Raw genomic sequence first — 25,040 nt, forward strand, 5'->3', positions numbered from 1 at the left:
GCAGGCCCCCCCCCACCGGCGACCAAGGGATCGCTGTGGCTTCTGTTTTCAGGCCACTCTGGCATTTCTAAAACCTGACAAGCAAGAAAAAGAACTGCTTTTTGGGGCCCGATGTACTAATTGAAGCTGGATCCTTGGGAGTCTGCCGGCTGTCTCCTCCCGGGAGCCGGAGAGGAGCGGGTCAGTTAAAGTGGCTGCTCCCTGGGGTCACGCTACACCGCGGCCGCTTGTGCCAGCAAGCCAAAAGCTGTCTGATGTAAACATGGCTTTTGTTTCCCAGGGAGCTGCTGTTGTATTCTCTGGTCTCCTCTCCCCAACGGCATAGAGATTTCAGCCCAGGCTGATGCCAGGGGCTGAGAAATGAGAGCAGCGGCTCCGTCCCCTGCCGCAGCACAGGGAAACAGCGGGGAAAGGCAGGCGGAGCGGGCTCTCCCTCCAGGACTGCAGCTATCACCAGCAGAGCCCTGCTCCGGGTGGGAATGGCACAGGCCACTGTCCCCAGGCCAGGGACCTTGGGAGGCAACGTGGAGAGCTCGGCTCTCTCCGGCTGGGGCTCCCACAGTGGGTCCAGACCTGACCCCGACCGCCCTCGGCCGCTGCGTGCCCCTGTGCTGCGCCAGGCGAGCCAAGCCGGGACAGGGAGAGGGGGCCAGGAACAGCCTCCAGTGCAAGTTGAAGAGTCACAGCCTTTCCCCCAGTCGCTGCAGGCTGGACAGACAGCACCCGTGTGTCTGCAGCTGGGGCCGAGGGGACCTCTCCTCCCAGAGCCAGCCCGGCTCAACAGATGCCCGCAGACCCCGCAGCGGCTGGCAGAAGAGCCGGGAGGGGGGAGGAGGGCAGCAGAGCCAGGAACACCAAGGCGTGCCGACGGTAGTGAGCCACGGACAGCAAAAATAAATAAGGAGGCAGGTGACAAAGCGCGCTTACGCCCTGTCCCGAAAACGGCTGCTCCCCTGCTTCCTTCTGCCACCGGCGAGCGAGAGAAGAGCCAGGTAGCTCTCTCTACGCAACCCCTTCCCGAGCAGAAGCGGCAGGGCAAGGATTAACTGCGCCAGCTGAATGAGGACATTTGCATTAAGTTAATTAAAAAAAAAAACAAAACCAAAAAACCACCTTTACAAGTCCGGGACGCGTTTCCCTCTTTCCCAGATCTGCCCCAGTGAGTGAGTGTGTCAGGGACACTTTGGCAAAGCAGATACTTGGGCGGGACAGGGCAGCAAGGGAAAAAACATCAGCTCCGTCGCTTCCTCCTCCGTCCCGTTATCCCGCAGTTCAGAGAAATCCTCTCCTTACAGCTCCTGTTCGCACCCCGCACGCCAGAGGGTCTGACGCCGCTGTCAGGACAGTTCCCAGCTTCACGGGTAGCGGGGCCGATGCGGGTCCTTCCTCCGGCTGTCCGTTGCCTGTGTTTCTTCTCCAGGTTCCCTTTCACCCCTCAAAACCAGAAGGGTTTCAAAATAACAGAGTCAGACAACAAAGCATTGCTGCCGATTTTCTTTTTCCCCTGGTCCGCTGGCTAATTCACCCACCAATCCGACGCGATGCTTCCTTGTGCCTTCATCAAGAGCAAAGACGTTTCGGGTCCCTCTTTAGCCTCTCAGAGCACCAGATCCACACCCATCGACGAGCGCACAGCCGGCGGCTCTTGGCCGCCCTTACTTCACTTCCAGGATGGAGGGATTCGTCTCCATGATGGCCACGATGATCCTGTCGATGTAATCCTGCAGGCGGAAGTTGATCTCCTCTTGCTTCTGGATTGCTTCCATGAGCTGCAAGGGAGGGAGAAAGGGAGTGAGCGGTCACAGCCTGCCGCTGCCCAGGGACAGACTTTCGTCCTAACCAGCAGCTCACGCAGCGCTGGGAACAGCGCTCTGTCTCCTGCCTCCGATTCGACAGAGCCTGGAGAACCTCTGGAAACACACAACGTGCTGGGGAGATCCAGGGGACACAGCAGAGAGAGGGGCTCTTGAGTGTACGCGGGGCTTCTCGCGGCTCTGTGGACCCACGGAGGTTTCCCCCCCTTCCTCGTTCTGGCTTGGGCTGTTCCTGGCCACGTACGAGTGTTTCACGGCGTGACTGCCAGGGACCAGGCGGTTTGCCAACGACTCCCGCAGGCTCCGTAACACCCAGCTGAACTCCCTGCTCCTGGCCTGTGGGATGCCCTTACCCCCGGCGGGTCTCCCCTGACGGATGCTCCTGCATCCCCAGATCTTCAAACCGTGCAAGTGGGTGCTCAACCACAGAAACCAGAGCCCCACGTGGGGAGCGTAGGCACGGCAGGCTGAGCCTGGCACCCAGATGCCCAACTGCTAGGGGAATATGTACTGGTATCTCTGGGGCTCCCCCCAGCCTCCCATCCTCCCATCCCCCCAAGATGAGGAGATGTCCTCAGCTACTGGCCCTGCTCACTCCTGTCCATCCTCAATTTCTCAGCCAGATGGGACCGTGGAGAAAGCAGGGAGCATCGCATCTCCCTTTGGCCCCCAAAACATGTGTGCTTTCCCATTACACTTCTCAGGGTCTGAAAGATATAATTCTGACACTTACACGGGCTCGCACACCAGTATCCAGGGTACAGCCACGGAGCAGGGAGAGCACGTGCCAGAGAAGCCAAGATCTTTAAGATCTGTTTTAAGACAGCTAAAGACAGACACGCACACTCCGTGCTCACTGGTCTGTCCCAGGAAGAGGAAGGCAGTCACAGGGCAGGCAAAGCGGAGCTGCCAGTATCAGCAAATTAGAAGGGAGCAGCTTCCCCTAGTCCCATGAAGGAGGGCTGGCAGGCAGGGTAAGTCCTGCAAGCTCTTCAAATAGTTGCGTGGGTATTTCTTTGCTCACGACAGCTTTCAAGTGCATTTTGGGAGCGAGCCGTACCACAGACAGGGCCACATCAGCTCCTCCCAGGCCCTCGGTTGGCTGAGAGAGGAGGAGCAACACCAGCCACACCGGGAAGATGTGGTTTGAGGTAAGCAGTACCCCGTTGCACGTACCTCGTCTCTGGAGACTGAGCTGATCTCTGCTGCCAGGGATTCAGAGAAGGAGGCTGAGAAGAGGTTCTTGGCTCCCTGGATGCTCAAGTTAATGATCTGCCCGTTCAGTTCATCGTTCTGCTCCTTCAGGCTCCTGTTATCCTGTTCACAACAGACAAACATCAGATGGTGCTGAAGCACATGGTGCCCCCAGAGCAGAACCGGCCAGGGAAGGCAGGGGCTTTCGTCCTAACCAGCAGCTCACGCAGCGCTGGGAACAGCACTCTGTCTCCTGCCTCCGATTTCACAGAGCCTGGAGAACCTCTGGAAACACACAACGTGCTGGGGAGATCCAGGGGACACAGCAGAGAGAGGGGCTTTTGAGTGTACGTGCCGTCCTTCAGAGGAAGGAGCCAACCTCTCCTGTCCCAGGACAGGAAAGCAAGAAAGCAGTGGGCAGCCAGATCCACAGTCAGCTCCTCGGGAGGGAGCCCCCGGGCCCCCCCGACCACTCCTCGGTGTCAGGGAATCGGCATCCCCTTTTGCAGACCGAGCAGCCAAGACGCTTCCCTCCCTGCCCAGCCCTGCCTACCTGCTTGAGCTGCTTGATCTCTTGCTCCAGCTCCGTCTCCCGCGTCCTGCTGTTGTATTCCTGGAGCCCCATGCTGCTGCTCCTGCCTCTTCGCTGCTCAGCTTCCAGTTTGAAGAGCTGCAAGTGCTCGAGCTGCTTCCTGAGGTCCTCAATGAGCTGCAGGACAAGGGAAGGGGACAACCGAGTGCCGCATCTCCTGCGTGTCCTGGTCATGGCTGGTGTGACAGATGGGCTGTCCCCCAGCTGGGAGCAACCCCGTCACTGAACAGACCCTTTCTGGGGATGCAGATGGCTTCCCCTTCCTCCCCCACGCCTCTAACGAACAGGAGAGGGGAAGCTACTTAAATACATGAGAGCAGCCCTGGGAGGACTTTGTTGGAGCACCAAAGACACTGGCTCCAGGTCTGCAGCAGCAGACAGACAGACTGACCCCCCTCCAGCAACGTGGGCACCTGCTTGGGCAGCTCCCTCCTGCCACAGCACCGTGAATCCCCATCTCACCCGAGTGCTCTTAGCATCGCCAAATTGACAATAATTTCCACTTGGAGGCCCAAAGCTCCTTTTCTATCGCAACAGCAAGCCCTGTTTGAGCCTCCAGCTGGAATTACCATCCACACAGACACCTGGAAACGCAGAAGAGAAACGGGCCCTCGCGGGAAGGGGCCAGGGTGGCACAGCCCCACTGGGTTTGCAGATGCAGACACGCTCGGCTGAATTTTAACGCAGGCAAAAGCAACATATGTTATATAGCTAAGCTGCTGTACTACCTTTCTCTGCCCAGGCAGGACCAAATGCTCCAGGTATAACTATTTTTGGAGAGGCTGCCAAGGCCAGCTTCCCCACATAGCCCTAATGTGGGGGACTAGCAGGACAGGGCTGTGGCAGGCAGCCCCAACTCTACTTACCTCCTGCGTCGACTCCTTCTCCTTCTGAAACTGGTGCCTCTCCTGACTCAGCTTGTCCCCCATCTTCCTCTTTTTCTCCTGCTCCTCTGTGAGCTGCACAGTGAGGTCTTCGATCTCATCCAGCAGCTTCTGCTTCTCCTGTAACGACACGAAAGGCAATAGTCACAAGGCGTGTCTTCCTCCGGCGCTGCCAGGGCTCTTCCCACTCGCTCAAGGACACGGCACACGCTGAGCACCGCGGGGAAGGCTCTTCTCGCTGACGCATTTGGATGCTCTGCCTGCTGGGATTTCATTTGCTGTCTGAGCGCTTCAGAGCTCGAGTGCTTTGGCAGCACCAAGAAGAGCCACGCACCAAAATAGCACTGCTAAGAGAGCGAGGTAATAAGAGATGACTCAAGAATAAGCGCACGCAGGCAAATATCTGCACTTGTGTGGCTTTCTGGGCAGCGCGATGCTGGCGTGCGATACGGCTTGGGTGGGACTGGGGCCAGCACAGGGGCTACAGGCCAAGAAGAGACATTAAATCATAAGGCTCCTTAGGTCTGAATTTCAGAAAAGCCATGAATCCAAGATCTTAAGCCACTCTAGAGATGCTCATTCTTGGTTTCAGATACGAAAGAATTTAACTGACTGATCCAAGAAGGAATATGACCAATTCAAGCCAGGATGTGAAACATACAGCCCAGCTCTCCCACTCTGTCCCCTTCTTATACTCAAAGCCTTGGCTGAACGTTTGAGATGGCCGGTAAAGCTTGTCACTTGGTGATGACAACAGCCCTGCGCAGGACACTTCCCTGTACGGCAGCACCCTTCTGCCTATGACCAATTCACCCCCTCCCCAGGCTCACAGCTTCCAGCCTGGCTCTTCCCACGAGGAAGGTTTTGGCTTTCAGAAAGCCAAAAATGCCACGAGACCCCAGCCAACGCTGGTGCTGGATGGCCCATGCCACGAAGAGGTGAGGAGCAGCTCTGAGGGGGAGCTCCAGCTCCACTGTGAGTGGTGTCCTGGTCCATGGAGCAGAGGACCAAAAGCACCACACCAGTGGGAAACGCAACGCTGACAACAAAATCCTGATTTCAGACACTGGACAAGACAGCAGTTCATCAGCAGGACTCCTCTCCTCGGCACGGAGGGGCAGCAATTGCACCTCTCACTCCTCGTTAATCCCATTAACTGGAGAAAAGCAGCACCACTCTGCAGAGAGATTAAGGATCAAAACCAACTTCGGGTGGCTGAAACACACCTAGGCAGGAAATTCATCCTCAGACCGACAGTGGTTTTCCTACCCCCAGCTTCCATGCACTGTGCTTACAAGGTCTTGGCAGACAGAGACCGCTTCACCCTGGCTGGGTCAGGTAGAAATGGAGCTGCAGCGCTCTCCCGCAGGCTCAAAGACTGTGAGTGGATGAAATGCTTGAGGGCCTTCAGCGGGGCAGAGAGGTTTGATTTCACTTAAATTTTAATCTTACATCTGCCACAAGCTTGAACAGAAACAAAACGCAGCCTTTGTACCAGATGTTACACCTGTAACCCACATTCTCTCCAAAAATGAGGATCTTTTCCATCCCACGGAGACTGCGTCGCCTCGGCAAGCCTCCCACCCCAGCCCTGTCAGCACCTGCACGGCCTTGAATCCTGAGCGGAGCGAGAGGGGAGAGGATCTGGGAGATAACACGGTGCTTTGAAGACTCAACTCGCAAATCCCAGTGAGGGCGAATCTGCCCGGGCAGGACACGGAGATGAAGCATGCCTGCTCCTCTTCCTCCCTTCCAGTGGACTGTCCCGCTGCGGGCTGCAGCCGCAGGGATGGGGACAAGCTTCCACAAGAGGGCACGAGTCCCCTCCTAACCAGCCAGGACAGGGCTGCCACCACTGCACGCTGTGGCTTCACGCAGGCTGCGCTGTCACAGAGAGATTTATTAGGGGTTTGTTAATCCCAGCTTCCAAGCCAAACACTGGGAACCTGCACGGATAAGTGGTATGGGACAGCTCTGGTCCGAGGTGAGGTCTGCAGGGACTGGAAGGCAGAAGCAGCTGATTTGCTCGTTATGTTACATGGATCTCACGTAGGCCCTTCCCGTAAATGAGAATTTCAGCTCCGGCCATGCGAGGCAGCAGGCGGGAACCCAGAAACACAGCTCCGGCTTGGGGACCCCAAGCACGCACGGTCCTCACCTCCTCTAGTCTTTCAATGTTAGCTTTTAAACAAGGGACACAGGATCTCAGCTCGCTGTTCTCATCATCCAGTTGCTGCAGCCTGCAACAGTAAAGAGATGTTTAAGAAACTCACCCAAGCGTCCCAAGTGTAGGAGACTTGCTTGAAACATCACTAGGAATATTAAACCAGGACCTGCTGAAGGCAAGCCAGCAGGGATTTATCTTTTCAAAGCAAACCCTGAGACTTCCACTATTTCTACTCCCAGGGGAAAAAGCGGGGATCCACACGACTTCTGGCAAGTCCGCTGTCCAGTGCCATGCCCTTCTCAATCAGGTCAACGCTATTCTTTAGGCCAAGGGCTTCATCAGTCCATGGGCAAGGCTCAGCACTAGGCACCAAAAAGCAGACACATCGCCTGGGCAGAGTCAGAGCAGGGGTTCAGAGAGGGCTTCAGCTTTGCATTCGCCAGGTAAAGTAACATCCGTTTGTCATGGTAACTATCCTACTACAAGCCCAGTAAAAAACCCCACTGCCTTCATCTTTCATTTACTGCAAGGGTTGAACAATAGCAAAACACACTCTGGGAAAGCAGCAAAAACCCTGTCAAATAAGTGAAACCTCTCCCCACCATTTTTCCCTTTTGGAAGCCAACAGGCAGCAGGAAGCACCCTGTCCGGGACACTGCCTCTTGGACAACTCTTCCTTCCCAGGTATTTGCCTGTTTCCATGAAGGCGGAAGACAGCATCAAACGTACTTCCATGGGTCTATTCACGGGAACAAGCACTAACAAACCACCTCTTCATTCACACACGGTGGGGCAGGCGCACGGATAGAGGATGTGAGCTAAATTTAAACTGCATCAGGGAAATTCAAATAAAGAGTCTGAGACTAGGCTCACGGAGAGGCTTGATTTTGGAATGAAGGTAGGAGAAGTAGCCAAAACTCAGGGTTTATAATGACTTTAGTTACACCTTTAACCAAGTTAACTCACTGTCTACCGTGCTTTGTCTCCCCAAAGGCTGCAGTTGCAAAGCGGCAGCCCGTACACGTATTCCAGCACGTACATGCGGGTCCAGGAGACCTGCCACCACCCAGCCCTGCCCCAGCCCCACCTGGCCTGCAGGTTCTCAATCTCAATGCTCTTCTCCCTCTCCATTTTGCTCAGCAGCTCCCTCTGCTTCTTGATCTCCTCCAGGAGTGTTTGGTCAGCTCTCAGCTCCTGCTCCTTCAGCTGTTCCTCGAGAGCATTTGCTCTGCAGAGAGGAGAGAGAGAGGATTAACCATTCCTGATGGCTCACCCCCGCCATGCTGCCATCCCAAGGGAAGGATCAGACTCTCTTCCCAGCCTTTCTCCCACCGCACAGGAGAGCTGGGAGAAGCAGACCGTAAAATAGAGCAAGCTTCCAGGGAAGCCCACCTATCGCCATCTCAAGCAGCAAGTGTATATGAGGGCTTCACTTTGTCCCAGCAGATGCGGTGGGAAAGCAACCCGGTCCATGAAACCCCCCAGGACGCTACTGCTGACCAACATGACAGTCAAATAAAACAAGCCAGGTGGTACATGCTGGTATTGGCTCTGTCTAGTTTTTTTAAGTCTCCAGGCTGCATCAAAACCCTTTTTAAGGGGGAGGCCAACAAGGGGGTGAGGCGAGGGTGAAAGCGCAGTAATCATTTTATAACCCACAGCCTGTGGGTCACAGTCACAGCATCACCCAGAACAAGCTACTTAATCGGAATCTCATAGAATCATAGACTCATTTAGGTTGGAAAAGACCTTTAAGATCATCGAATCCAACCGTAAATCCCAGGGTTGTGGTTTCGCCTGTAGTGGCCATGGCAGAGAAATCCTCCTTCAGCTGTTTCTAGCATTTTGGGCTCCTTTGCTCTGCCCTGAAGTAGTCTCGTTGCCTAGAGAAAGGAAGACGACAGCCCCAATCCTCCTCCTTTTCACTCTCTCATGTCCCCAGCAAAAAAACACGGGATCTGCAGGTCAACCCTCTCTGCGTGTCAGCGTAACGGCAACTTCCACGCGGTCCAGAGACTGTGACAGCGCAGGCAGCGGCCGCGTTTGCTCGGACAGGACAGGGATCTTTGCCAGCAGGCCCACCTGCCCTCCGAAGCAGGCAGAGGTGGCCCACGCTCCCGCGCTGCAGTAAATCACCCGACCCCAGCAGTGGCCCGAGAGCTGAGGTTGGCTAGGAGGCTGGCGTGCTGGAGTTTATGCAATCGCTTTGCATAGGCAGGTGGGGAAGGCTTTTGCCAGAAGAACCTATTCTTCAACCAGCAACGAGTACACTTGGGGCTTTACTTGATTAAAAGCCGACTGACACTTCTGGGCCAAGCCGCTAAAGTGAAAACATTTCCCTTGCTGCGAAGTTTATCAGGGCTTAGAGAAACCTTTGTTTGAATCGCTCGGTTCCCTGACACGATTGTTACTTAACAGTCTTACAGCCCTATAGATAAACTCCTGCTGGTTTATCTGCCAAGGATAAATAAGCTGCTGGAAGAGAGAAGCCTGCCGGATTAGTAAAGACAGCAATTACATCAAATGGAATCCAAAGGGCTACACCCCAGCCAGGATCCGAAAGGAACAGGATCAAGGCTGGCTGTGGGGAGGGTAGAGATGGGTAGTAGGGACCGTGCTGTACCTTCCACCCAGACCTAACGGGTGAAATAAGGGCCAGAAAGAGTCCATACAGAGTGAGTATGAAGTATACATCCTCCCTGAATGGGAAGCTTTCCAAGAAGCATGACGCCCCTGCGGTCCTCTGAGCCAACCCCTGGAGCTCCAGAGCTCCACAAAGACCTTTCAGGATGGACTCGTGGGGCGGGGAAGCACATTAAAAAAAAAGATAGAAAAAAAAAAGATCTAAGAAGCACTGTTACGGTTACGTGCATCCGAGGAGAACATTGCAAAAGGAGATATCTGCCATTTGTCCCGGCTGAGCTGCAAGCCGCTTCCTGCGCTCCTGGGAATTTCCCAGAGACCCCAAAAAAGCGCGTGCAGGATGCCGTGATCCCACGCACGGCCCTCGTGCAGAGGGGGCAGCCTGAACCCCGGCTGGATTTAACCGCGGCTGCTCTCTGCCAGGGCGGGATCGGATCGTCAAGGGCAGAGCTGTGAAGCTTTCCTGCTATTTTCTGTCCGTCTCCCTCCTCTCCTGCTGCCTCCTTTCCCCACACGCTCCGGCAGCTCCCGAGCAGCTCCTGCCTGCGTGCAGGCAGACAGCTGGCCTGCGGGGAAGGCACAGGGTGCTGCTGTATGCGGAGGGGGAAAAGAAAAAGGCACCACAGGCGATGCTAAGCTGCCTTTTGGCCATGGCACAAGCTGGGCTCCCTTACCTGTGCACGAGCTGCAGGTTTTCTTGCTTGAGGCGGCTGTGCTGCTCGCCATTAGCAGCAGTGTCCTTCTCCAGCTCCGTCACCCGCTTCTCCAGAAAGACTACCTGCGCGACGGGAGAGGGGAGGATCAGCCCCCCGTGCTTAAACCCGCTGGCAAAGCGGCACCAAGTGCCAGAGCAACTCCCACCACCTCCAGCACGCCGTGCAGGGGCTCTCCGCTCGCTTCAGGGCTGCCTCGGTTTGTTGCACCGATTCAGAGCCGGCCACCCCGACACAGCTCCTGGCATTACCTGCGTCCCGCTCTTCACTGCACAAGGCAGCCTGAGCTGTGGGAGCCATCACTGGGTCTTGCTCCTGGGCGAGCTACTTACAAATAGCTGGTTGCCACTGGAATCAGGTAGCCATGCCTTGATTTAAAGCATCCTTTTAAAACATCCTTTTACACCCCGGTTTCTCAGTAATGATGACATCCTACATGGAGGTCTAGAGGGAGGGACCCCAGCTGGATCACCAGAGCTCCGCCGCATCCAAGTGCAGCCCTGAGGCTGGGGATAACCACCAGCTGCCTGAAACAGGACTGAAGGACCCTGGGTTCACAGCTATATGTAAATGAAGCCACATGGGAGGAAACAATGCTAGCTGGTGGGAAAGGATCGGAGATGAGTATTTTCTCCCTGTACCTATACGGGGCTTTTTTCAGCTGTATTTGCATTTTCATTCACTTTCCCTAAATAGCGCACAACTTTGAAGAGCAAAGGGGGCCGGGAGTGCCCCTCACTTCCCACCCAAGCAGGAGCGCGGGTGGGTGGGGAACTGCAGAAGGACAGAGTTCGCGGTCCCAAAAATCCCATACACCCATACAAGAACAATCATGAAAGAGAGGCAGTTAGGAGCACGTCTGCAAAACCCGAACCATCGCTCTGGGGAGAAGGGCAAGCGACATGCAAGTGTATTAAGAAAAGAAACATGGAGGGACACAAGGCCTTTCCCAGAAGTGCATACATGGTTTCCCAAGCCAGATGTCTTCAGGAACGTTTTATTCACCTTTCAGACTTGGAAAAATGTTAATTTTTAAGAATTTTTTTTAAAGGTAATGCATAAAAGACAGTTATAGCAGAGTGCAGCCACACACATATGTATTTCCCTTTCACGTTCTGCTCCATGCAGCTATTTGTGATTCCAGAATTAAAAAGCCCTTTTCAAGGAGTTTTGGGACTGCAGCAAATGCTTACACAAGCCACAACTCACCTATCTTTACCTTTCCTGCTTTCCCTTAGCTAGTTTTAACTGGGGGGGCTCAAACAAAAGCTTTCTTGTGCTCCTGCCCCGCTCCCATCTTGCCCTACAATCCTTTTCTCGTAACACCCCGGTAAAATCCAACAGGACCAGCACAAAGTCAGCTTTACATCTTCACGGCACGAGCAGCAACGGCAAGAGCATGCCAAGGCCAAGGAAAGGAAGTCCTTGTTTCGCATCAGGCGACTTTGTTCATCTCAGAAAAGCAGAATCTGAGAACATCTTATTACGTGAAGCAGAAGTGAGAATACAGCCTGCAAACAGCTACCCCCTCCTCCCGGCGAGCTGGAGGGCAACCACCCACACTGCAAACAGGGCAGCACGCCTCCACCCCCGGGAGAAGGCACCAGTGCCACCTCCTGACTCAACACGGGGCCTCTGCCATTCAGCTCAGAGCACTCTCATTCTCCATCCCCTCAATTCTGGAGGGCTTCGTACTTCCCACCTGCACTGATCTACCCAGTGCCGCAGTAAGAGAAGCTTCAGCCTAACTCCTGCCTGGGGATCTCAGAGCATCGCAAGCCTCTACATGCTCCAGGATAGCGTAGACAGCACTACTCTTACCTTGTCCGTGATGTCCTCTTCTGTACACTCCAGCGTATCCCGGTAAGACCCTTCCATCACCCCCACGGACAGCGTGCTCGTCTGATGCAACTGTCTGTAACAGAGACAAACCACCCCAACCCACAGCAACACGAACATTAGAGCGAACATCGCAGGACACGGCAATTTCAGATGACAACCGCCCTTGCAGGATACAGTCCCCTCTCTCCCCTCCTCAGCTGCCACCTCCTTTTCCAAGGGGATTTAGTAGCACTGCTCCTTCTTGGGCTGCAGGATTTACAGCAAAGGACGGCATGGGCCAGGTCCTTCTCACCACCGCAAGCTCCAACGGGCAATGAAGCTCACCGCCTCGGCACGCCTGGATAACAGGGCTGAGCGGGCGGCTGCTTACCGGCTGAACGAACGTGCCCTGCGAGGGAAGCGCAGACGTGGACACATGCTGATGGGACTTCATACCATGATCATTTGTTCTTGCTCTTTGGAATGGGAAGAGATAAGAGCTCACTCTTTTCACTTTCTTTTTTTTATGAACATACAAAAGCCGCGTATTATCCAGGACAGAGTACTCTGCTCTAGCCACTGATAAGGTTAATAAGAGGTGGGGAGCAGCGGGTGTAAGGGGAGGGAGGGGAGAAAAAAAAACCCCAAACCTGTTGCGAAACACCCCAGCCCACCTCCCCGCACTGGCCGCCACAGCCGAGAGCGAGCTAATCATTAGCAAGGCCTTGCGACATTGGTGTCCACAGCTTTGCAGCGATCTAAAGGACACCCCATGGAGGGGCTGATCTGCACTTAATCCTCCTCGTGTTATCGCTGCAGATCAGCTCCATCGTCTCGTGGCACAAGAAACCGCTATTGCCATGGGGAGGGGTGGTTGTATTCCAGCTCCGTGAACGCCAGGCAGATGCTGCCTGGAGAAAACCACTCTGCTCTGCCACTGCCACACAAACGACGAGCAGCCCGATCCACCCTTTGAAGCCAGCACCGCTTTGAGCAGGAGGTGAACGAGAAAACCACAGAGGGCTCTCTGAACCTCAGTTTTCCAAGGAATTTGTAACCTGGGCTCCCCAGTTCACCCTGCTACACAATACGCTCATGCAAATATTCATGAAGCATAACTGGCATTTACCAAAGAGACCACAGCTGAGTACCAGCCTTATTTTGCATCCTCACCCTGAGTATATATTTAGATCATGAAGTCTTGGGCACATTTGTCATTTAAATCATGCCAAGCACAACAGGGCCTAAGCAGCTGAGATTTCTTGGCAGAACCTGGATAACAAAAGTCAGGAAAGAGCCCTTACCAAAATAAAAATCAATTTCTTAAAAGCAAGTGTTTTGGTATTATTCAGTAATTACAGTATCTGCAACAAAGGGCTTTCTTTGGGCTGATCTTAAGTATCTGGCTCTACTCACAGCAAACCCCTGTTACCTCCGTTGTTACCACAAACTAAACTCGACTGCTCTTGAATTAACCAATATTTACATAAGCCCACAAGTCCCAGCCTCAGAAAAGCATCTTATAAATGCAAAGGGCCAGGAGGGCTCAATCCCCCATAGACAGGGCATCTCCATTCCCAAAAGCTTAATTCAGATCCTCCCCAGATTTGCTCTGCCAGACACAGGACAAAAACTAGACCCAAAACAGGAAAACTGGGGACAGGCTGCTCCCTTCAACCTTCTTTCCTGCCAGTGTTTTCCACAAAGATCTAGAAAGTAAGATGACCGGAACTGGGAAATGTAGTATCAAGGACCTGCTTCCTCGCCAGGAGGCGAAATCGTGCCAGGGAAGACTTGCTGACCGCAGGAAAAACGGAGAAGGGAAAGCTGTGAGAGCACAGCCGGGAGGGAGAGGTGTACAGAAGCTGCTCGGGTCAGCGCAGGGAGCAGATTGAGTGCCAGCGCACGGGGGTACGAGCATCACCCAAAACGAGCTGCCTGTTCCTCTGCAGCATCCCTGCCCTGCTCGGAAATGAGCAAAGAGAAAGCCAAGGACTGCAGAGGGCAATCTCCCTCCCGAGCAGGGCAGAGGCAGGCAGGACAGCTAAGGTAAGCCTCAGTATATTCTTAAAAGCACGATGACACAGGAGGGACGGTGAAGCCGGGACAGGAAAGGTGAACATCGAGAGGGGATGGACCCTCTGCCCCCGTGATTCAGAGCAAACTCTGCAGTTTTTCCTGTGCAGGCAGGGATAAAAATGCCCACAAATGGCATCACGCGAGATGGTCCCGCAGGACAGAAGCAGCACAACTTTAGACCCCAGGGTGCAAAGTTAAGTGCCAAGGATTACACTGAGCAAAATAAAAACAGAGCCAAGAGAGTCATCCAAGACGACTAGCTTTTTTGGGGTGCTGAAGAAATCCCTCCAAGCGGGTGTACTGACTGGGCCGGTCTTCTAGAGATCCTAGAGACCCACCACGGTGACACTGGGGAGGAGACAGCCCAGTCAAGCAGCCCAGAGGGACATGCCCTTCTAGAGACTCCTTCCCGCTCCACGTGCCCCCTGCTAGGGCACTGGCAGGATGGAGAGGGGAAAGTACCCCTACTTTTGCCCTGGTAAAAAGTCAGGTTGACACCAGCCTCCAGCTGCGTGCGTGAGTGAGAAATCCTCATTTCAGAAAAACAGCCGTTCCAAACTATATCAGAGTTAAACCCGCTTTTCCCCAGCGCTATGCAACACGTCCAGAAGTACAACACTGCAAACTTATTTCGACAGCCTTCCTTCCGTGGGCCCGGCAGCTAGTACGGGCACCCCTCTCACCGCGCAGTAATACGAGTATGAGCTTACCTTGCCACCTTCTTGCTTGAGAGCCTTTTATGTGGACTGCAAAATGAAGAAAAAACAGGAAAGAGTTAGGAAAGCTGACAGTGGAGAGCAAGGGAAACAGGAAACTGCAAGCACTCCGGGGCACATCCTTTGCTATGGCAGGGGAGCGCCCACGCGGCATGCACCACCCGCACAGCCCGGCCACCCCAGTAAAAGGAGACGAGGAAACCGCTCACGTATTTAACAGCCCGTTGGTAACGAACCAAATGGCATAGCACTGCAGAAAACCTCACCGCCTCCAGCAACGGTATCCTCTCACCGGTCGATCCCCGTCCTGAAAGCTGATCCCCAAGGAAAGTGCTAATAATAGGAATGAGTTTGGTGGGCTTCAGCCCAGCACCGATGGCAGACCGAGCTACGTTTCCCGCACCCCGCAGCACCCCAGCCCTCCCTCCCCTGCCGCCCCCCTGGGAGCTCCCTGCCCGGCAGCTGGGGGACAGGGCGCACCTCCCGCCTGCAAACGGGCACTTCCATCCTTCCGCACACGGGTTTGCACTTCTCACAAAGATTATTCTCGCTATTTGGCTCTGGATCACCAGAGAATTGCTGCCTACGTGTAGCTCAGATTTTAGGAGCTGTTGATCATGTCCCTTTCTAGATTTTAAGCACGGGCACCGTTATAATCGCTGCGGACGGGTACAAGCTCTCCTTTGCGCAGATAACTGACGGAGATCACACAACCCGGCTCTGCGTATGCCCGAGCCAGCTGCCACCATACCACAGCGGTCAGGGTTTAGCTAGTACTCAGCGTGACCCGCGGTATGAACAGCCAAGGTCTGCGTTACCTTGCCCCTGCCCCTCGGGACAGGGCTGCGGGCTCTCCCCGCTGAGAAAAAAAAAAAGCCTTTTTCAGAAACAGCTTCTTGCTAATATGCTCCTTCCAGTCCTTCAGTCGTGATCGATGCAGCTGCACGCTAGTGAAGCAAGCGGGGCTTGGACCTCACTCCTCATCTTCCACCCAAACACCCACTGTTGTCAAACAGATGCCACTGGGACACATCACTGATACCAAATCATCACTGAACGATGACAGCAAACACAGCCCTAGCCCAAGCGGAGAAGCAGCAATTGCATTCCCTGGTGCTTAGCTCAGTTTAAAGGGAAAAAAAAAAATCATCTGGGAGTCCATCCCTGCCTTGAGCTGCAACAGTTACGTTAGTTCTTAGAAGGAGGAATTAAAAATAGCCAAGGACAATTTTCTTTTAAAAAAAAAAACAAAAAAAACAAAAAAACAATGACTGACAGCGGGTTGTTGTCAGGGTTACCAGCCCTCGTGTCAAAAGTGCATCCTCAAACCCCACACTTCCAAGGAGTGCAAGAGCCGCTGCTGGCCGGGCTTCAAGGACGCTCGGCACCCACCCGAGGGGAGGAGGTCAGGCCCCCGTGTTTGCCAGCAATTGTAATGAGTCATGTACGTCCCCAGCAGCGGAGGGAGGAAAAAATATTTTTCCCCGCAAACAGCTTATCGGAAAGCAGTGCTGGCACCCGCGGGTCTCTCTGGAGGGGATAAGACACACCACCGCTGCTTCAAGGGCACTAAAACAAAACATACTTTTACAGAACTGGTTCATCCCAAGCTCCTGGCGGATTTCTTCCCTGCCTTCCCATGCCGCGGGCTCGGGCAGCAGCGCCCCAATGCTGGGATCGGGCTCCCCACCTTATTCCAAGTGTAAAATGCTGCATATACACCAACAGCCTTTAAGAGTGAGGCTATTTCACGGCAGCTTGGGCTTCACCCCAGCTGCTAGCATCCTCTGGAGCGGGTGTCTTCAGGCTTTGCCTGCCAGGCATGGTGCGAAGCTGCTTGGCCCAGATTTTGGTCCAGTTTCTGCTGCTCTCTTCGCCTACGTGTCCCCTGCACCGAGGGCTTCGTGTTGCTGGTGATGCTGGGAGCAAACAGGTCCTGCCACATCCCGTGTGCTGCACGGGGACACCTCTCGTGTCCTCACCGCGGAGAGGGTGGGCGATGCCCCTTCCATCGGGTCAGCGCGCAAGGGCACTTGGAACAAGTTTCCAGCAAATTTGTGCATGGGAAACACCAAACACAGATGGAGGAATCACACCTACTCGCCCTGAGCCCAAAGGGCCTGGGGAATTCCCACCGCAAAACCACGGGACAGGGAAGCCTCCTCTGGCAATCCCATCCATCACAGGAGGCTCAGGAGTGTTAGTTCAGCTTTGCAGGTAAATTTGGTGGAGAAAGCCTGAAATGGAGCGGGGCTACTGGTGCACCCAGGGAAGTCCAGCGTTCCCCTTAATAACTGCATAACTGGAGACCCATCACTGACCCTCAAGGCCTCCAAACGCAAAGGCAACTATTTGCCTGAGAAAGATGGAGGGAGAGAGGTACTTTTTCCACTAAAAAAAATTAAGGTCAAGCCCCTATTTGTTTTCCAGTTCTCTTCCCATAGCTATATGGCCCAGGAGAGCTCCCATGTCACACTGCCCCTGTAGAGGACAGATGGAGGCCAAAAGCATGACCAAAAACCAGGCGTGAAATAGCACACCAGATGCGAGCAGAATGATTATCATTAAAGCCACCATCCTTCCAGCCAGTGGACTGCAAACAGGGCTGAAAAAATAAACAAACAAATAGAAATCCCTGCCCACTTGTCAAATCAGCAAGTCCAGCTGCTGGCTGGTAGACCTCAAAAACCTCATGAAGTTCCTACGCAAAGGCCCCGGCGTTTATCACATCTACCTGGCTAGTGGTGGCACATAGGTGGGCAGGCAGCTGGCAAAGCAGGGTGAAACACGATTTTACTGCTGCGAAGCAAGCGTCTACGGGAGAGGTCCCAAGCCACGGAGAGCAAGCTGATGTTTTCAGGTTACTGCTGCAGCGGGAGGACGGGCTGTACCTGCCCTTCCAGGTTGAACCAGCAACTCAGGCGTGCCTCCACGCTGGGTATTACCGGCCAGAAGACCTGGCAGTCTTTTCCTTGGTGACAGAAATACTGTACATGATCAGCTTACGGCTTCAAGTCCCGATGCAAGAACTGCATTACTCGGAGCGTGGAGAAGCACCCACCACTCAGCAGGACATGCAAAGAGTCTGCCCAGAGCAGAAGGGAAGACTCTCATTGTCTGCCAGCCTCCGCGGCTCAGATTAAAGGAAACTTCTGCTCACCCTCCGTAATGTTATTACAACCTTTACCACCTGGAGAGGCTCACCTCATTCAGTGAAATTCATCCCCTTTCGCAACCAGGAATCAAGCAACGTACCAGCAAAGGAAAGCTGTGCAAGACAAGGAGAGTCTTCCCCTCAAGAGCATCATTCCCAACACTGAAATGGCCACACACAAGCCCAATTACCTATTCATTTCAAGATCATTCAGGCGAGCAGAAAGATCCTCGAGGCGGTTGATTTGTTTGTGGCACTGGCTACAGTAAAACTCAAATGCTTCATCTGCGATAATGCTGTGCAGTTTCGCAGCGAGCGGATTGGTGCTAGAGAAATCACAAGGGTCATTTTATCAGGACAGAACAGACGGGGCTGATTTTCATCCGTGGCTTCCACAAGCTGAGCGTACGTTTGGGCAGGGGAGCTTTTGGTGTGAGACACCAGACTTGCAATTAAGAACTTCAGGGCAGATTGGGTCACCTCTCCCCTCGATTTTAGAAGCCAGATCGCAGTCAATATGGAGTTGCTATAAATCAGCAGGACTTCCATCACCCTCCCCCCCGAGACTTACTTAGAGCAGCCAAGCTTGGCTTACGTTTTCAAACCCCTGTGCCAGGCTGCTCTTGTGGGGGACCCCGCCGAGAGCCCAGGGGAGGCGAGGTGCCTGCTTTCCACAAACCTACACGGCTACAAAGTTTATCTTCCAACATGATTTTCCAAGCAACCTGTCTCGGGAGGCTCTAGCAACGGGTTGCCTCGGTAAATGCCGACCGAACTCTCACACCGCTGGACTGGGCGCCACGGGCAAGAGCCACATCCTTTGGTCCACATTAGAGCACCGTTTTCCAATGGGGTGCTCTAAAAATAGATTAGCTGTGCAGCTGCGGACCCACCATCAGTAATGCACAGAGTCAGATTTTCATCGCAAAGAGCTCCCTTCGAAGCTAAGCTCAGAAAGGTGGTTGTGATTCAACTGCTGTCTCCTACGAAGCGAAGCACACAGAGGCTGAAGCAGCAGCTTTGCCTCGTTGTAGGGAACATCGTTTAGCCAGCGGACACGGGGATCTACAGGACTTTAACAGCCTGGGGAGCTAATGGGTCCGATCAGCTTTTCATTTTCAGCTGCTGATGTGGAAAACAAGCTGCCGAGGCATTCACCAACACTTGGCAAACCAGGGAGCCATTTCCCCCACCTGCCATGACCTGGGCAGGACAGAGTTTGGCCAAGGAATTCTGAACAGCAAAGAGTTTGTGTAACTTTGGGGCCAAATGTACACCACAAATCCTTTCTGCAGGGAAACATGCTTCTGGAAGCCACGGACTTCAATCAAAGAAAGGTTAATAGTGAAAAAACAAAGCAGTTCAATAAGAAAGACAGGTAAAGGTGTGAGCAAACACAAGCAAGCTTAAAACCAAAGGCCCGTGATACAGATACACACTGGCAAGTCCTGGCCCAGGAGATGCTGAGCGCGCGGTACATCCCAGGAGGGGTCTCCTGGCTCAGCACCTTTGCATAACCCCTCATTAACGCTTTTTGGTGGCGGTGGGGTGTCAGCAGCCCAGCCACCCCCAGGGCCAGGCCTCTGAGTTTGTGCCGTCTGTACAGTATTTCCAAGCCCCCTTAGAACAGGCAGCTGAACAACAGTAAATGCCGAATTGCTCATCTCTTCCCATTCCTGGAAAAAAATAATTGAAAAACATTCCTCCTACCCTCTAGGGCACGTTTGGGCCCAGGATAATCATTATCCACCAGCAGTCAGTTCAGTTGCTCAGGCTTTGCACAGGGTAAGAGGTGACAGAAGCTTTGTGGCACCTGGAAGAAGCGATGTACCCTTTTCTGGGCTCTGCCCCCATGCTTGGCTGCACGTGAGCCCCATTCAGCGAGTCCTCCTTACCCCTGCCGGGAGGCAGAAACAGCTCACCCAGCTGGGTGCATCCCTGGGCGAGGTGTGAACCTGAATCTTAACAAGCATTAATCAAAATGGGAAAAGAAGCGTAGAGGAGAACCCACAGGCCAGCCTGGCAACTCTTCAGGTACATACAGATATACTTGGCCTCTGGCTGCGTTGGTTGCTTGCCCGTTGAGTGGGCGAGAGCTCAACCGCACTGCGCCTCGGGGCGTCCCCACCTACCCCTCGTGGCAAGCTGCCACCCTCTGCGCCATATCCAGCAGTCCTGCCTCCCTCTCCTGGAGTAACGTTCGTCTTCCACAGGTGATCGGTGCTTACTGACACAGCACAGCGGCAGCCGAAACGGGTGCGTGCGAGGAGCTTTTCCTTTCAGTTGCCGTTCGTTTCCCACCAAGCGTTGCAGAGAGACTTCTCTTACCGGATGGACGCGCCAAGGAAGAGGTGGCAACCCAAGAGGAGGGATCGCAAACACACACGCAAGGACTAAGCAGGAAAATGCGATACCCCATAGTGTTCCCTGAAGGCTCCTGGCTCTTGCATTAGTTCTCTGGTGAAGATCTGGAGCTGCGGCAGGAAAATTTGTCGACGTTATTCCCACTTAGAGACTCTTGTAACATGGAAAGTGTGAGTGGCGATGTGACCGTTTACAAGCAATACTGTTCCTCCTATTCAAACCACAGCCAAAAAAAAAGTTCAGCCTGAACCAGAGATATCCTGTAGTTCTTTCCGGTTTCACTACGTTTAAAGGCACTGGGGAGGCAGGGCTGTGGTTCAGAAAAACAGCACAATCTCAGAGAACAATCAGCTAAGGACCTTCACGCATGCAGTGATGATCCAAGGTAAGGGCTAGACCTGAAAGGCATGAGGAAATCCTCTGTTTCAGAGCTGCACTCTTAACTCTGGAGGTTTTGCAGGGTTTATCTGCAGCCTGCCTCCCTCAGCAAGCCCCAGCAGTGAGTCTCCAGCATAACCACCACGAGCTGCGTGGCCATGTGCCGAGTGAGGCCCTCCCAGCAGAGGAAAGATGTTGCAGAGCACGATCTTGTGGATAAGATCCAAAGAGACAGCGGCAGAGGGGAGACGGTGCCCTGACAGAGCAAGATTTGAACACTGGGAGCACAGGCAACCTGGGAGCTCCAGGCTGACATTAAAGAAAGAGTTGAACTGATTGCAAAGCTCCTTTAGCTGAGTATTTTCTTGCCAGGAGCCTTCTGGACTAGGTTGGAGGCCCACGCTCAAAGAGAAACTCAAAACAAACACCGAGGCTGGTTTTTATCCGAGAGCACTTCCTATGCTGCAGCACCAGTACAGCCAGCCACACTCGGCACTTCTGCACAGTGCAATCCAAGGACAAGCGCGGATGAGTGACATGGCCCTTCCGCTGCAGCGTATCCCATCCCATCAAGCGCTGGAGCACTGGTTTCCTGAAGTAATGGGTTAGGCGTGCTTTACAGCAACGCTCTCCTATCGCAGGTTTAGTTAACATCTTCAAAATCGCTGCTGCACCAGCAAAGAAGGAAGGCAGCCCTGACCTGCAGCGAAGCACACGTGTGGAGATTTGACAGCAGTTCTTCCCTGGCAGTCCTGTGCAACCAGAATTGCCCAAACTCTACGAAGGGCTTTGGGAAGCCGGCAGAAAACAGGCAGACGGCAAAAAAAAAGTTACATCACGTTTATACTGCTGCAGAAACAGCAAACACGTATCATCCCAAAGGAAAAAAGTACGTTCTTGTCTTCCACGCAAGCATGTGGCTAGCAGAGACCACTCCCGCCTCGTGCAGAGATGCACTGCCTGATGGAGGAACGCGTCCCCGGTGTTATCGGTCATCGCAGAGGCTTTGTGGGCTGCAGCAGTGGTTGATCATTCCAGCTTTTATTTCCTCCCCCCCCTTAGAAAGTAAGTATTGACAGGTTTTGTGCTGTCATACCAGCTCCTCAGTTCACCCTGCATGGGCTGGAGGAGACATTTGCCTGGTTTCGGACCCTAATGCAAGGAGCGCAGGGAAACGCTACAGCCTGCTTCTTGCTCCACGTATCCCTTAGGCTGCCTAGAGAAGGAAGGCTGCCGCAGCTTGTGCAAATCCAACCAAGCATCATATCAAAGCCAAAAATACAAGCACGGAAGAGAAAGAAGAACGTTGTCATCCAACAGGACCAGGGATAGTTTTCTCTACCAAAAGGTTCTGCGAGGAGCCACATCCCTAATAGGAGTGGGAACGTGATGCCGTCCTGGACGCATGTGAAACGCAGACTGCTCTTCCACCTGCTGCCGGGCATCAGTGCCTCTGGATGGGAGGGTGGGCACTGTTCAGGAAAAGGAAAGACTGAGGGAGGCAACTACTCTTCCACTTCTGAGCCGATTATCCCGTTGTATCCAAAGTTTGCCAGGAACCCCCTCTTGCAGGCCAACTGGTGTGCAAACCTGAAGGAAACAACTCACACACACAAAGCCTAGGCGAAGACACTAAGCAAGTGAAACCGGTTAAAACATGTGCTGAACATTACCTGGGAGAGAGGAACGAGGAGCTATTAAAGCTGCTTTCCCCATTACACAAGCTGTCCGAGAACAAATCTGCTTCATTCCCTTCTCCGTAATCCTCAAAATGCTCCTCTCCGCTAATGACCGTAACGATGGAGTGGCTGAGGTCCGAGCCCAGGGGCAGGTCGTGCGGATGGGATCTGTGGGAGCAGAGAGGAAGATGTCAGAGGGTGGCCACCGCAGCAGCCTTTCCAACTGCACACGATACATCTGCTTTCCAAGTCACGTCCCCCATTTCGGCAGACCAGGCTAGCTCTTCCTTACAGCGCAAGCCACCCTGTGCCTTGAACACTGAAGGGGAAGCCCAGGCGCCACCGGAAACTTTGCAGCAATTTTTTTTCCACAACAAACCAATGCTTTTTCACACAAGCTCCCCTGGCAGCTGCAACATAGGATTTGGGGGCAGTCAGACTTGTAAGACAGTACCCAGGGTTGGCGGCAAGCCCTTGCACGGCACGGGCACAACCAAAAGCACGGCAGAGAAAAAGCTCGGCATGTCCCAAACACACCCTAAATATGTTTTGAATTACATCGTCGGCCTATGTGCCAGGCTCACGCTCGCTTATTGCCGCATAATCCTATCAAGAGCCCAGCACCGGGGTTTAACACTGTAATGCCCCCCCCCCCGTGACACAAATCCCAGCGGTTTACAGGCAGCTGCCAAACCCGGCAGCGACAGACCCCCTGGCAAGACAAAGGAGCCCTTTCCCTGCTCCTGCTGGGAAAACGCTGTACGTGCTCATGACGATCTTGGAGAGGGGAATGCTGTTTCATGTGGTTTTAACACTGGCTCCAGAAGGCTGTAGCGTGTTAAGCCTCTTCCTAAACCCTGAACACACTCAGCACAGGTCCTGGGATGTCTTTTGCTTCGGAGGGGACACAGCTCAGCACCTAAGTCATTGTTTCTGTACGCGTCTTTTCACATGCACAGCGTTGTATGAAGTCAAGCCACCACGGCAGTACGCACCCACTCTCAGAGGACTTTCCTGCCCAGGACTGCAGACATTTTAAAATCAAGCTGGGGGGAAAAGGCAGGGGGGATTTGTAAGAAGCAGGCTGTGAAAGCAGCCCACGTGTCTATGAGCCACAGGTATGTGTTTTGGGGGGACTAGCAGCATTCTCCTCTCCAAAATTCAATGCTAAAAAAACCCAAAGACTGCATTATTTATAAAACTGATATTTCAGGCTATGCCCCCATCTTCATCCACTTGCGAGGAGAGGGAAAATGGGGGTATGACTAGATTGCTGTACTAAATCGGAAAGAAAAAGATTACAGATAAGCCGTTTATGACAAAAACCTGCAGCATCTGAAGGATTTGCCCTTATCCCGCTAATAAAAACACATCGACCCTCCAGCCAAAACAGCAGCAGATTTCTATTTAACCGCGGACAAGTCCTGTCCAGCTTGGGGGCATCTGCACATCCTCCCTGTGCACTTGAGAAGCACCGTTATTCCCGCAGCGGGATCCGCCAGAAACTCATCCTCCCCAGCGGTGAGTCAGACGCTGCACCCAGCAGACCACTGCCGAAAGCATCGGAAATCTCTCCAGGAATAGAAGGCAGGGGGTGGAATTTTTAATTTGCAAGCAAAACCCAACCCCGAATCTCTAAATTTGGGGCTGTGGTTTGACAAGCACTGTACAGAAGCAGATCTGATCAGGCACCTGGAAACCCTCAGCCCGGGATGCTTCGGGCAATACATAGTACGAGTATTTCATACACACCTATCGGGGGCTCTAGCAGTTCTGAGATCCAGAGTCCAACTCATCTTTACTACACACAGCCTAAATAACCGCTTCAGTTCAAACCATCTAAGGCATGTCGAGCTTTAGCAGCTACTGAAAAGCAGTGTCGAAGCTTTGATTCAGTCCACCAGCTGCGTTGATCGGGTTGTCCCCTGGAAGAGCTCTGGACACTAGAGGTGTAAAACTGTTGTCCTTCCTGGGGTTTGATGGCACCCAAAACCAGCCCCCAACAACTTGGGAATAGACTTCCAGAGGTTTCCGTCTCAAGCCTTCCAAATCTTTACGCCAAATGAACTTTTTCCTTGATTTTTTGGCTCCCTGGAATTTGCGTACATTTAACACACCTGGTAACAGGCACCACTGCACTTGGACAGAGCACCCAAAGGACACCCGACCTTCCCAGGCCCACGCTGGGAGTAGCGGGGAAGCCTCAAGAACAACTTAATCTTAAAAAAAAATTCCCAAGCGAAATATTTTATACCTACAGGCAGGTGAATCCGAGGCACGTCATTTTCCCCAGAGGACGGGAGTGCACGCAGGCTGCCATGGCCCCTCCAGAGACCCTGCGCTCAGTGGTCGGGGAGCTCAGCAACCGATTATATCCCCAATTTAACTGTCACCGAGCTGAACGCGCCGGGGCGAGGTGAGCCTAGCCAGCTAATCTCATTCCTTCCCTAATCCACAGCACCCTTTCAGGCCCGGCACTGAATGCCCAGCAGCACTGACCGCTCGCTGCGTTTCTGATCTCCCCAGCTGTGATTTTGGGGTGGGAGGGAAGCCTGGTGCTTTCTAAAAGCAACGGGAACTGTAAGTACCCACCAGAGGACCGGGCCTGGGGGGGTGCGGTTTTGGCCAAAAAAATTCTGTGCGTTAGCACAGAACCATCACATCTAGTGATGGTTCCAGAGGTTTCAGCGCAGACCGGTGCCCTTGGGTCACTATTAAAGGAGTTATTCATTCCCCCCCACTCCTGCCTTCCCAGCATCCCAGTTTCCCTCCAAAAAACAACTTTTCCTGCAAAATCTAGGAAGTGAGGCAGGCCCAGGAGCAGTTTTGCCAGCAGCGGTTC

General features: G+C 53.5%; 1 protein-coding gene across 1 annotated transcript in view; it reads right to left on the reverse strand.

Annotated features, from left to right (window-relative positions):
- Positions 1 to 42: 42 nt before the first annotated feature.
- The window catches only part of RAB11FIP3 (RAB11 family interacting protein 3 (class II)), a 25,750-nt gene continuing 752 nt past the window's right edge, over positions 43 to 25,040 (reverse strand). The window contains exons 2-11 of the mRNA XM_009318848.1: positions 22,193 to 22,366; positions 14,618 to 14,653; positions 11,829 to 11,922; positions 9,969 to 10,072; positions 7,739 to 7,879; positions 6,643 to 6,724; positions 4,467 to 4,604; positions 3,562 to 3,717; positions 2,991 to 3,131; positions 43 to 1,769 (exon numbers count right to left, since the gene is read on the reverse strand). Coding sequence (XP_009317123.1) covers positions 1,656 to 1,769; positions 2,991 to 3,131; positions 3,562 to 3,717; positions 4,467 to 4,604; positions 6,643 to 6,724; positions 7,739 to 7,879; positions 9,969 to 10,072; positions 11,829 to 11,922; positions 14,618 to 14,653; positions 22,193 to 22,366 — 1,180 coding nt within the window. The 3' untranslated portion in view covers positions 43 to 1,655. The remainder of the gene's footprint in view (positions 1,770 to 2,990; positions 3,132 to 3,561; positions 3,718 to 4,466; positions 4,605 to 6,642; positions 6,725 to 7,738; positions 7,880 to 9,968; positions 10,073 to 11,828; positions 11,923 to 14,617; positions 14,654 to 22,192; positions 22,367 to 25,040) is intronic.

This window comes from Pygoscelis adeliae, unplaced genomic scaffold (assembly GCF_000699105.1).
Source record: "Pygoscelis adeliae isolate BGI_AS28 unplaced genomic scaffold, ASM69910v1 Scaffold612, whole genome shotgun sequence".
Classification (NCBI taxonomy): domain Eukaryota; kingdom Metazoa; phylum Chordata; class Aves; order Sphenisciformes; family Spheniscidae; genus Pygoscelis; species Pygoscelis adeliae.